The sequence below is a fragment of the Mercenaria mercenaria genome, chromosome 5 (assembly GCF_021730395.1).
Source record: "Mercenaria mercenaria strain notata chromosome 5, MADL_Memer_1, whole genome shotgun sequence".
Lineage (NCBI taxonomy): Eukaryota > Metazoa > Mollusca > Bivalvia > Venerida > Veneridae > Mercenaria > Mercenaria mercenaria.
Window position 1 is genome coordinate 42349934 of NC_069365.1, and position 12283 is coordinate 42362216.

General features: G+C 35.3%; 1 protein-coding gene across 1 annotated transcript; it reads left to right on the forward strand.

Annotated features, from left to right (window-relative positions):
• Window positions 1-508: 508 nt before the first annotated feature.
• Window positions 509-4863, forward strand: LOC123558347 (cytochrome P450 2D4-like). Its single transcript, XM_053544567.1, has 2 exons — window positions 509-1072; window positions 4612-4863. Exons 1-2 carry the CDS (start codon window positions 509-511, stop codon window positions 4861-4863), a joined length of 816 nt encoding a protein of 271 aa, XP_053400542.1.
• The last annotated feature ends 7420 nt before the right edge of the window (window positions 4864-12283 follow it).

Consider the following 12283-nt stretch of genomic DNA (forward strand, 5'->3'; position numbering starts at 1 on the left):
TTTTATTAGAGTGGTATTCTACAGAATCCCATACCATTTTTTTACAATATCCCTGTATGGTACAAACCATGTTTCGAAAAGATTAATCAGCAGTTTTGAATTTACACACAAAATTTATAAAATGGCTCGGTACTAACGTTTACATACATGTTTTCCCAGTTACCCCGTCTTTCGTGGCTTCTCTGGTTTGTGTAAGGTCATATCGTTGTTTCTACCCAGGTGCTGTTACGTGTCTGATGCGATTTCCAGAGCGGAACTTCGCGTCTTCTTTCACTGAACTAGAATCTATAAAATAACGCTTTTTTTTGGAATAAAAAGTTTTCCTGTGACTAAAGCACACACTTACAAGTTTGCTCTCAGTAATACATTACATATTATATCGAACTGGATCATTTGTAAAATTTTCTGTAAATGAGCGAAGAAGTAGCTTTAACCTATTGGACCTTATTCTTGATTTTAGCTTTGTGCAAATGGTTCTTTTATGACGTATTTGAAATATTTTGCCAAAATGGTTGATGTTTTTCTATTCGGGATTTTCACTGTACTTGCAATTTTCTGGATTCTTAGAAAGAATGGACGGAAAGGAAGAAGGATTCCTGGTCCTAAAGGTCTACCCTTGGTGGGTTGCGTTCTAGAAGTGAAAGAAGAAAATATTCACACGAAGTTCTCCGACTATGCGCATGAGTACGGTGACATATTTCAATTCAAACTAATGAATGACACTATTATTGGTCTGAATTCTGAACATTTAATCAGACTGGCCTACGCGCAAGATGGATATAAGGAATACCTTAACGACAAGCCGGCAACTTTCTACGCGGAAATGTTACTCTATGGCTCTCAAAGTACGGAGTTCTGTAAGGATGGATATAGTGCAGAGCATACTGCTTATAGAAAAGGTTTTACGAATGTAATGAAAATTTATGGAGCCGGAATCGACTCTTCCATTGAGGAAATGTTTATGACAGAAATAAAGAGGGGACTGATGAAGAGAATTGAAGATTACAATGGCAAATATTTCGAGATCGCTTACGAGCTAAAACGTTCACTAGCAAACACGTTGTCCTGCTTGGTAAATATCTCAATTCGGTTATATTATTTTATCTTTAGCCAAAAATAATCTAAGTAAGAAGACCCTTTGTAAGAAATAGAATGAATGGCGAACATTGCAGGTCATGATCAGACTGCACGGATATGCACGGATATGCAGACTGATCACGATCTGCACTGGTCGCAGAGGCAGAATCAATCGTTTCCAGCATGGTAAGGGTTAACTCCATTTTTCAGAATATATTAAACTATAACAACTGTAAATCTATATACGGGGGAGACTTATACGATTGACGATGTCATAGTTAATGGCACTGGCCTCCAGATCGTATGACAAAAAGAAAAGAGAAAAAAATAGGTTTCGGGAAATTAATGCTATATTTCTTAAGAAAGCTTTTAAACTTAATTACTGACAGACTGTATTTTATGGAAAAACATGAGAATTAGCCGTTTACTAATTTTTGCTCTGAAAATTGAAAAGCCTTACAAACGCTTTACTCGAGGTAAACTGCCTTAATTATAAGTACATGTATCGTTTAACACATATTCCTCAGTGGCGGTATTGGTAGAGAAGCGGATTTTTTTTTATTGTCCCGGCGGTTAGGGTTCGATTCCCGGCGCGAGCATTTTTTTTATATTTTTATTTGGCATTTTTAAGGTAGTTCAGAACCAAAAACTCATATTCTTATGTTCATAATATGACCAATCTGATTTTAAAGAAATATCATTTTAGCGAAAAAATCGGTAGGGCAGTGCCTTTAAACAGTATTATTATATCCACCCTTGCATATTGAAATTTACGATATTGCTACAATCCAAAAAATAAATCTATCTTAGCAACTGACAAAGCAATGCACAACAACAACATCTTCGTTTTATTAATTATTGTATACTCTGAAAACGCTTCTATATTCTGTATGTATTTGTTTTTGGGATCATTCAGTTATATTTAGCAATCGGTAGAGTATTTAAGATGTTAAAAGTTCTGAACAGTGTCAAACAGTCTGTTTTGCAAAATTCCGAAAGCTGATTATAACACTAATACCTGGATGGAAAGTTGAAGACATGGACATTGTCCCGTGTTAATGACAATAGCTCTAGTTTTTGATTGTTGTCTAGTACGCCTGTTTGATTAAAAACATCGGGATATGGTGGACAGACATTCACGTTGTCTGACATTTTGAAATTTCGCGCAATATAAACATCATTCGGAACTCGTGATGATCCAAAGGTGATGTACCGAAGGGAGTTAACCGTATACTTCGGGTAAAAACAAACGTTGCTTAAATTAGTGATATGTCTCTATACGACAAGATTTAGTTTAACAAAAGTTCCTTCTAGCGCATATGCAATATTCTGTCTTTAATTTAAAAGAAAATCTGATTTTAGCATCATGTTGCAGATGTTTAGAGCGCCATATTAAAGTAGCCTTCCTGGACCTTTTGTCACGGGATTAACACACACAAACACTTGCATATATCATATAGACACAAAAAATGTACACATATGCATTTATGTAACGTAGGAAAAAGTTCTTGGCTGATTAAAAATGAATGAAAGGAAGCATTTGCAAATTGCATAGATATGTCTGAAGATAGCAAACATCATGTGACCAGCGACTATTTCATTACTTGATTATTTAGCGGGAATTTATTTCTAGATCATGCATAGTGATAATATTAATCTCTAATTAGCCTGGCTCCCTGGCTGCATGGTTATTTTTTTTATATAAATACTGCAAGCAAAATAAGAAAATCTTTAGCCTCTAAAATAGCACATTTTATCTGATGGATGAACCATACCTATGTTCGGAGCCAGGGGCAATAAAAAAAGTCAATGTAGAAACAACCTGCTGGAGTTACTTCCCTCTTAATGAATAAACATATATATGTAGAACAAACATAGGGACGGGAGCCAGTCTAATCTCTAATCTACATTATCAAATATACAATGCACGGGTTAATACTCTATACGAATTATTGTTCCTTGTCGGCCTACTGTTAATAGCTTGCATTTCACAATAGATTGCCATAAAGAAGCATAAGCACACATTGGCATAGAGGCTATTCGTAATGAATATGCATGAGTCCAAGATGGCGGCGCCCTACTGGTAATCAGCTGCCTTTGACAGTATCCTTGTATCTATTACCTGCTCAGTCAAGTGTTCCTTCTCAAGAGAAGGATTTGACTGATTTGTTAAAATTTTATGGAATCTATGCCGATACCCCTAACCCTTTCGTTTTTAATTGTTTTTTTCGAATTCTAGCTTTTTATTATATTCTTGGGTCTATTTTCAAACTTTATGCACGTGCGTACAGGCGTATGCCCGGGTACGCCCCTGAACAGCCTGAAAATATTACACAGAAGTGTTCTGGGCAATTGTCTCCCAAGATTTTTGAAATTATTTCTACTTGTCAAAAACACATGTCAGCTAGAGCTGAAAGAAAAGACTGTCGAAACGCAATTTTCTCCTTACCCACTAGTCTGGTTATCAGGGGTGCAGCTTGGCAAAAGTCAATGTGTAGGCGCCGATACTCATATTCGAGGAAGGGCCTACAGCATAAGTATTATATCCATAAGGCGAACGGGTGGATAAATCACTATTAGGCTGTCTAATTTGAGCGTTTAATTTGTTGTGGGGATTTTTTTCTTGAGATGAAAATTAATGTATGACAAAATTGTATACATGTATTGTAGGCTACAAGTGGCAAGATAAACAGTAAATTATGCAAAAAAAACCGTCTCCATCAGTCTTCTGAGGTCTCAGGAAACGCTCATGAATATTATATTTGATCATTTTAGCTGAAAAGGAAACTGGGAAAGCTTGTAGTCTGACTGTGCTACCCCAAAAGACCTTATTAGGCGGTACTTCAGATCTAAAAGACATATTAATGTACAAAATATATAAAGAAGTTTGTACATGTTCTAGAATTACAACTATGTATTTGACTAACTACAGCAGATATGTTTTGTAACTTACTATTATATGTTATTATTACTATTACTTCTACCACCACTAATAATAATAATTCCCGTCTCGAAAATACGTGTACAAGATATTATTTTCAGTCGAAAATCTCGAAGTAAAACGTCCCTTGGAATTTGAGTTACTGAGTTTAAACTGTAATAGTAACAATTATAATACATTGATCTAGATGCGATTATGTCCTTCGTCGGGAGCATTACACTAGACTCCAACTTGAAACCCTACCTGCAAGACCCTTAGTTTGATTATGTCAGTTCATGAGAGGGATTGAAATATGCAACACCTCTCATTCCTGCTAGCGGTATTATACCGAAATATTAAATGGGCTCCATGATCAAAATGGACCAGAAACCATAATAAAGCTAAAGTTCTTTTTCTCATTTCTGCTATCCATTTGGTTGCAAAACCCGTCCTAAAACATGCAGGCATGTAACTAAGATCCTTATAATTTTCATTCACCATTAGTCACGAAGTGACACATTTCTTCTCGAATTTTGCAATTTTAGCCACTTTTTTAAATTAACTCATAAATGTTTGTTCAATATATTAGGACATGTCTTATATTTGTATTTCAGTTTAAAGGCGAACCTTTCAACGACAATGACCCAAATGCTAGCATCTTTGACGAGTTTTGTGATTGTGTAGACTATTTTGGAAATGCAAGTGTCAACAATGTTTTGACAACGTTGCCTTTCCTTCGTTACATGCCGGGACCTTACGGAAAACAGTTTGCTAAAGCTCTGAAGACAAGAGAAACTATTATCGATATTTTTTTCAAGGAACAAAAGGTGAGAAATACCCTGAATGTCACAGTACACCTTGCATAACCAAAGCTAAAAAATGGTCTTGTACAATTGTTCTTTCACAACACTCAAAGAAACTGAAAAAAACTGTCTCTCTCACCCGACTTGAGACAAAAATTCAGACATAGAGTAATCTATAACAAATTATGTATTATTTTTTTTATGAAATATCTTATTAACATACTCTTAAGACATTGTGAAATAATATTTCAAATATATCGACAAATATTTGAAAAAGTCACACAAATATAAGTTTGGAGTATATTTATATATTAAATTACCTTTGTGACACATTTTTTTTTAAATCTTACTTGTATTACTTTATGTGATACCGTCCGTTCCTTTGTTTGTAATCTAAAAAGTGTAAGTTGACATCTACAAAGACGTGCATGCAGTTTGCAGTCGTTTGGTACTGTAAATGTTACAACAAACAGAAGAAAATCGACACCTCATGCACAAAACCTACACTGATGGCCCAGCCCATTTATGTTATAATACCTAGAGACTTGATGTAACTAAACGTTTGCCACAGAAGTACTTAAAATGTGCTCCTCCTTCCATAACAGAGAGCGTCCTTGAATGTATGTATCTAAAACCTATATAAGTTTTGACACTAGAAAAATGAAAGCTTCCAATTTTTTCTCATTTGACAAAAGATGAACACCCTTAAGCTATTATAAGCCATAATATCATGTAACCTTAGGATTATATTGTACTGTTGTTCCTTTTCATATGATAATATATGTGATGTCCGTAGTCCATCCTCATGTACATGTTTATATATAGAACTAATATAGATGTTGTTGTATGTAGTTTTCCATGTCCTTGTACATATTTGTCATGTTTGTATGTTACGTTTAGCAAATTATTGTATCATGTAACAAGAAACGTTTATACGTTTACGTTACTTAATAAAGAATCTTGAATCTTGAATCTTAAAGATATCGCCTTACTTACGTTGAAGTATAAATAAACTGTTTACCATCACGTGCGTGTGCGATAAACTGTAGCGATCAAATTAATTAATTCGGTGATGATTCCGCGATTGTGAGACAGGATGAGAATAGAAATATTTGTAAACGAGCTTGTAAATCAAACCTTGTTTTATCCATCATTTTATTGTAGTATCCGATGGTTAATATTTATGATTTACAAATGTTGCCATATACACCGTATCCGTGGATCGAACTCGCGAACCCTTTAGTTTAACCATGAATTCACTCTATCTATTGTATGGAGTGACTTCATAACTTGGCATATATACCTATTAGAGTGGTTGAACATTAATTGTAAAATTATTTAGCTTTAAAAAAAATGAAATTTGAACTGACACATAAGTGTAATAAATAATGTACCTTACCCAAATATTCACTTTTTTAGATGTTATCAAATATCGCGTGGGGACTTATATTTGTTTCGTTGTTTTAGTATTTATACATTTCTGATTTGTTTTCTCCTAGAGACTACTCCAATGACCCGACCACTATCAACTGAGTTCAATATCAACCTTTAAATTATATAGATTTAAAATCACTTTTACTCGCGAAAAAAATTATTTCGTGACCGAGCTATATTTTATGAATCTGATGATACCGAGTGGATTTTCCATGGTCAAATTCGATAGATTGTGCTTATCAAATTTAGTTAGTATGATTCAGTTTAAAATAAAATACTTTTTTGTTGTTTTCTTAAATTTATTTTTATTAATGAAACCATATGAAAATACAGAAATGAGCTAACTCAAAAGTATTGATTCGATTAAAATAATGAACTCGTTCGGGTCTCAGTTACGCGTGGTTTCTATGAGTTATATGTTGTCATTTGGTGGTACTTTTACCAGAATCATGCCGTTAAGTTAATACTTAATTTCGATGTATTCCTGTCTGAGGATATTTATTTTAATTATTTTTATCTCTTGGCCTCAATTTCGGTACAGACTTTCAACTAGAAGATTGCATCAAATTATTTATGTCTCATTTTACAACTCGGTGGGTTTAAAGTAGTCCAACACGTAGCATTATTAATATCTAGTACAGAAAAGTCGGGAAAGTAGACAGAGTCACAAGCTGTGACTTAGTGTTTAACGAAGCTCATGTACGACGACATTCGAGCTTCATATTACATGAAAAGACGACATTCTCTCCTGGGTATTACTTAAGAAATGTGTGAACCAGGTTAAATTTCATTTTATGATATTTTCATTTTATTTTGTATTATAAATTTATTTACGGATATCACAAAGTCATTTAATGTTATTATTAGTTTTTTTTTTTCAGTCTTATTTTTATCCCTTTATGTGACACCCTCTGTTCCTTTGTTTGTAAACTTTGAAATAAGCAAATATAGCAATTAGTTAACATTTTAAATAAGTACGGAAAGTCATGTGCTATGTAATACTTGCCAGCTGTATATTTCTGTATATATTGTATGTGTTATTATTACATACTCATTATAAACCCCATTAAATTACAATGGAACCTGAAAGGTTAATATTTTTCCATATTGACATTCAAATTTCATATCGGGTGCGTGACGTCATTTGTGACGTCAGTTTTATGCATGTCGTCGCGTTTGAAAGTTCTTTCACGACGATATTTTAACTTGACTCAGACTGAAGAACAAATCTATATCCTTTATAATATAATTATAAGTGTAATATGTGTATGTAATAAAAAAGATTATTAGATTTGCATCGAAAAATATGAACTCGTTCTTTCGCGGAATAATATTGCGCTCCTAAAGTCGCGCAATATTTCCGCTTCAGAACTCGTACATATTTCTAGACACAAATCTAATAACCTATAATTGTGTGACGATGTACATTGTACAAGTCGTAATTAAAATATTTGTTTTGTTCTGTAATAGAACATTGTATAATGGTTTAGAAATTATGTAGGCTCATCTCTTAGTTGCTGAAATAGGTTAAAACTAATTCCTTTTTTATATTTGTCGTAAGACTTTGTAATTTCAAACCTCCGTGAAAGTCTGCCACGAGGCTAAAATTGACACTATTGGAATATGTTTTCAGTTTTAATTATGCATTACCTCTACAGTTTTAAGAAACAATGTATTGTAATTAAAACGAATTGAGTTACTAAAACGGTTTCATAGTCCGCTTTTTTAAAGATTCGGCATTATCGGGAAAATATAATACACATTTGGAAATAAAGAGCATGTACTATAGAAGTAGTGGCATTAAGAGAAGAGAGACAAATTTCGTTCGTTCACTTTTATTGTGAGAGATGAACATGAAATGAATCAAGAACATGCAAGAATGAATATTCGTTCACATGAAAAGCACAGGAAACGAACCATGAATACTGCTAAAGAGATAAAGAACTAAAATACATGTATAAAAATTTATAGTGAATATTCGCCCTCAAGAAAAGAAAACCCCGCCGTTTGATTTCAAGAATCTCGACTTTTCGCCCAATGCCTCCGCTGTTAAACGAGTTTTCGCTCCGCGTCCCCGCAATTTTAACTTCTCAATTTTCGTGGTTTCTCTTGGCGAGGCCGTGAGGCAAAAGGACGAAAGGCACAAATCAGCACAATATAACATTGATGACCTTTGTTTGCATGTGTTGCAGAAAAGTCATGTACCTGGTGTTATTAGAGGTGTTATTGACAAGTTCCTGGAAGAACAACGGAAAGACAGAGAAGCAGGCCAAGAACCGTTCTTTACAGATGAAAGAATCATCTGCCAAATATTAGAAATAGTGGCTAATGGTAAGTTAATATAACCAATGCGTCCTATAAATGTTGAACAACAGAATCTTATTGTGTCATTGCAAGGTATTGTCCTCCTTTATTTAAACTTTTCATTACTTTTATTCCCACCTGAAACACTAAAATATCATAAAGTTACAAAGCTTTTTACCCATTTCATTTTAGGTATAAGAAAAACTTAAAAGGTTTGATGGATAGTTTTGAGAAGTCTCTGCGTTCTTGTATCATGGCTTTTCCTTGTCTTCTTTCATTCAGTGAATAATGACTGGACATGTTTTATTGTGTTTTACAATTGAGGCTGTCTGCGCGCGCGTGTGTGTGTGTGTGTGTGTGTGTGTGTGTGTGTGAGTGTGTGTGTTTAACGTCTTTTTCAACAATTTTTCAGTCGTAGAAACGACGGTGTCTACTTGTAGCAGTGAGCACAATGCCCAACTTTATAGTGCTGCTTCACTGGAATATCACGCCGTAGACACGTGGCATGATACCCCACCCAGTCACATTATATTGAGAACGGGCTGACCAGTCCTAGCACTATCCTCTTAATGCTGAGCGCCAAGCGAGAAGCTACTAGTACCATTTTTTACGCCTTTGGTATGACGCGGCCGGGGATCGAACCCACGACATCCCGCACTCGAAGCGGACGCTCTACCACTAGGCTACCGAGGCGGTCGAGGCTGTCTGCGATCGAAGAATTCCACAATCATACATTCATTGTTAGTATTTACCTGTGAAAACTGCCGCCTTCATTTAACTGTAAAGTTTTCCGGGAACTTTTTCTCTAGATTTTTATTTCCATTCTGAATCAAGTGTGTTATACTTCTCACACATATACACATGTTACATAATTTGCACTATTTCTACAGCTTTGTTGACAACACGCAGTATCATGCCCAGTACATTTCTTTGTTTGTTGAATCATCCGGAATACCAAGATAAGATGTTTGAAGAACTAGATGCAGTTGCTGGACGCGACAGGGACCTCTGTATAAACGACAAGGCAAAATGCCCTACCTATGAAGCTGTGGAGCTAGAAACTCATCGATATATACCAGTCGCGCCACTAGTTGGTCCTAGGCTGTGTGGAGTAAACTTGGAGTTTGAAGGATACGACTTACCGAAAGGCAGTATGGTAAGTTAAGTTCCAGAATATTCTGTAAATAGATTATATACAGAATGTTACAGATTAATTAATTACCAGTCGTGCCACTAGTTGGTCCTAGGCTGTGTGGAGCAAACTTGGAATTTGAAGGATACGATTTACCGAAAGGCAGTATGGTAAGTTAAGTTTAAGGCATCGCCACAGTCACAACTCAATATCCGTTCATATTTTCAGGCCGAGTATTTTTCTCTTGATAATTGTACTAAAGCCTTAACAGTTGGTCAAATTATCGTCAACATAGAAGCATATGCTGATTTATAGTACATACGCCGCTTGTAAAATGTTTGAGTCTCATTTAAAAGTTTACCCTAAAATATTGAAATCTTACACGCAGTCAAACTCCATTATAACACATACTACAAAGACAAAATCTAGCTCTTTCTTAAGTACAATATGTATACTACAAAATCTTATGGAATTTTGGTCAAAATTGTTTGTTACTGGTTATTGCATTAGACGCAAAAAGACAACCCCATGTAAATTTAATTTAAAATGTTGTTTTGTATATGCATTAATGACCACAGCCAGCTAGGTAAACCAGTACACATCGATGGTTCAACGCAACACTAGGCTAACTACATGTATATTGGTGTATATGGAGATAACATAGTTTTTCATTGAACAGTCTACCTGCTATATCACCTATTTATATACCTGTAAATTGAGTGTACGACAAAATCCCCTGCGGACAAATCCCCTTCGCTCATTTTTGCATAGGCGGACAAAACCCCCTTCACTTAATTTTACAAGGACAAAATCCCCTTCACTGAATTTTACAAGGAGGACAAAACCCCCTTTGCGATTTTCACAAGGAGGACAAAAGACCTTTCATTCTAGTATAAAAAGGGCTAATAATACACTTTTATAATTAAGTGAAGGGGGTTTTTGTCCTCCTTGTAAAAATCACGAAGGGGGTTTTGTCCTCCTTGTAAAATTAAGTGAAGGGGTTTTAAATCTAAATTTGCGTGCATCAGTGAGTTTAAAACTGAATAATTTAGGTTCAAAACCACTTAAAATTTACACTTAATGGAATTTATGATTACATTGAAATTGATACCTGTACCTACTTTAAACAGATTAATCAATTCATTGAAATAGGAACTGCATCGTACATTAACAGATAATATCACTGTAGCAGATAACATCATATGCAGTGTGTACATACCACGTGGTTTGTGACGTCATTTTCGGGTATTACGGCAAGAAAATTTATAAACAAATCCAGGCCTTCTTGGAACCGAAATCAACAGCGGTGTAAGGCACAACAATGTAAAGAAAAGCAATCCTGCATTATCTTGTAAAATACGGGTTTTTCTTGCCGTATTACCCTCCGAGAATTTGCCGAATTTCAGGGTTGGAATCGACCTTTGCAAAAACTGCTTAGAATTTCAGGAAAACTTTGTCTTACGTTTATAGCCCACTATCTTGGCTTGAGCCTCGTAAAAGAATTATTAAAATCGGTGAAAAAATAAAATACTTACGGTGCTTTTAAGTTCTGAATCGACGGATTTGTTTATAAATTTTCTTGCCGTAATACCCGAAAATGACGTCACAAACCACGTGGTATGTACACACTGATATGCAAAGCACATGGAAATACAGCCGCCGTTTTGACTAGCCGTCGTGATTTGACGTTATTTCTTCTATTTGAAATTCTTTGCATATGTAGTCACCAAATAGCCTACAAGTTTCGCTTTATATGCTTTTTTAAAGTATCCAGAATTTTCCGATACCAAAAAAGTGGCACGGTAGCTCTCGTGTCATTTTTTCAATCAACGGAAGTGGATTGAGCCCGGGTTGGAAATGAAAACGCATGCGCACGCCGGGAATTTCGCTCTTTTAACCAGTCCCGGCGGATTTTATTGTTTTCATTGCTAAGCCGGATTCAATCCACTTCTGTTGGTTGAAAAAGTGGCGTCAGAACTACATTGTCATTTTTTTAAAATCATAGGCAAATACTGAACATTTTAAACCAGCATTTAAATTGAAAGCTGTGGATTTGGTGACTATATTTCAGAAAGGAGAAATGACGGCCAAATCACGGCGGGTAGTCAGCGCAGCAGCTTTATGTCCAGCCGCAGAAGTACCTTTGATGCAAAATGAAAACTCCTGAAATTTTGTTATAATTTACAACAGGGAATTTCCGGTTCGAAATTAGTTAATCATTTTCAAATTCTTGACCGCCCAACATCTTTTCGATATGCTTGTCGAATGAACAGTTGAACCGTTATGAGATTCAAGATATGCGGCGCTTAATTTGATACATTAATCAATTGTCCCGACATCGGAAAAATTAAGGTGCATAACTGGTACTTAATCGAAACATAATGCAGCTTTTTAGGCATAAAACTGAAACCTTATGAATTTGACCAAGTAGCAATTCTAAAAAGCCATGTGTGAAATCTAGTTGTTTACTTCGCAATTGTAGTTGACAATGTATGAATTCTAATAGGACTTAGTTTGGCAGTAAAGTCTTCTGTCTTTGCGACCAGTGCAGATCATGATCAGCCTACATATCCGTGCAGTGTGATCATGATCTGCACTGTTCGCCATTCAGTC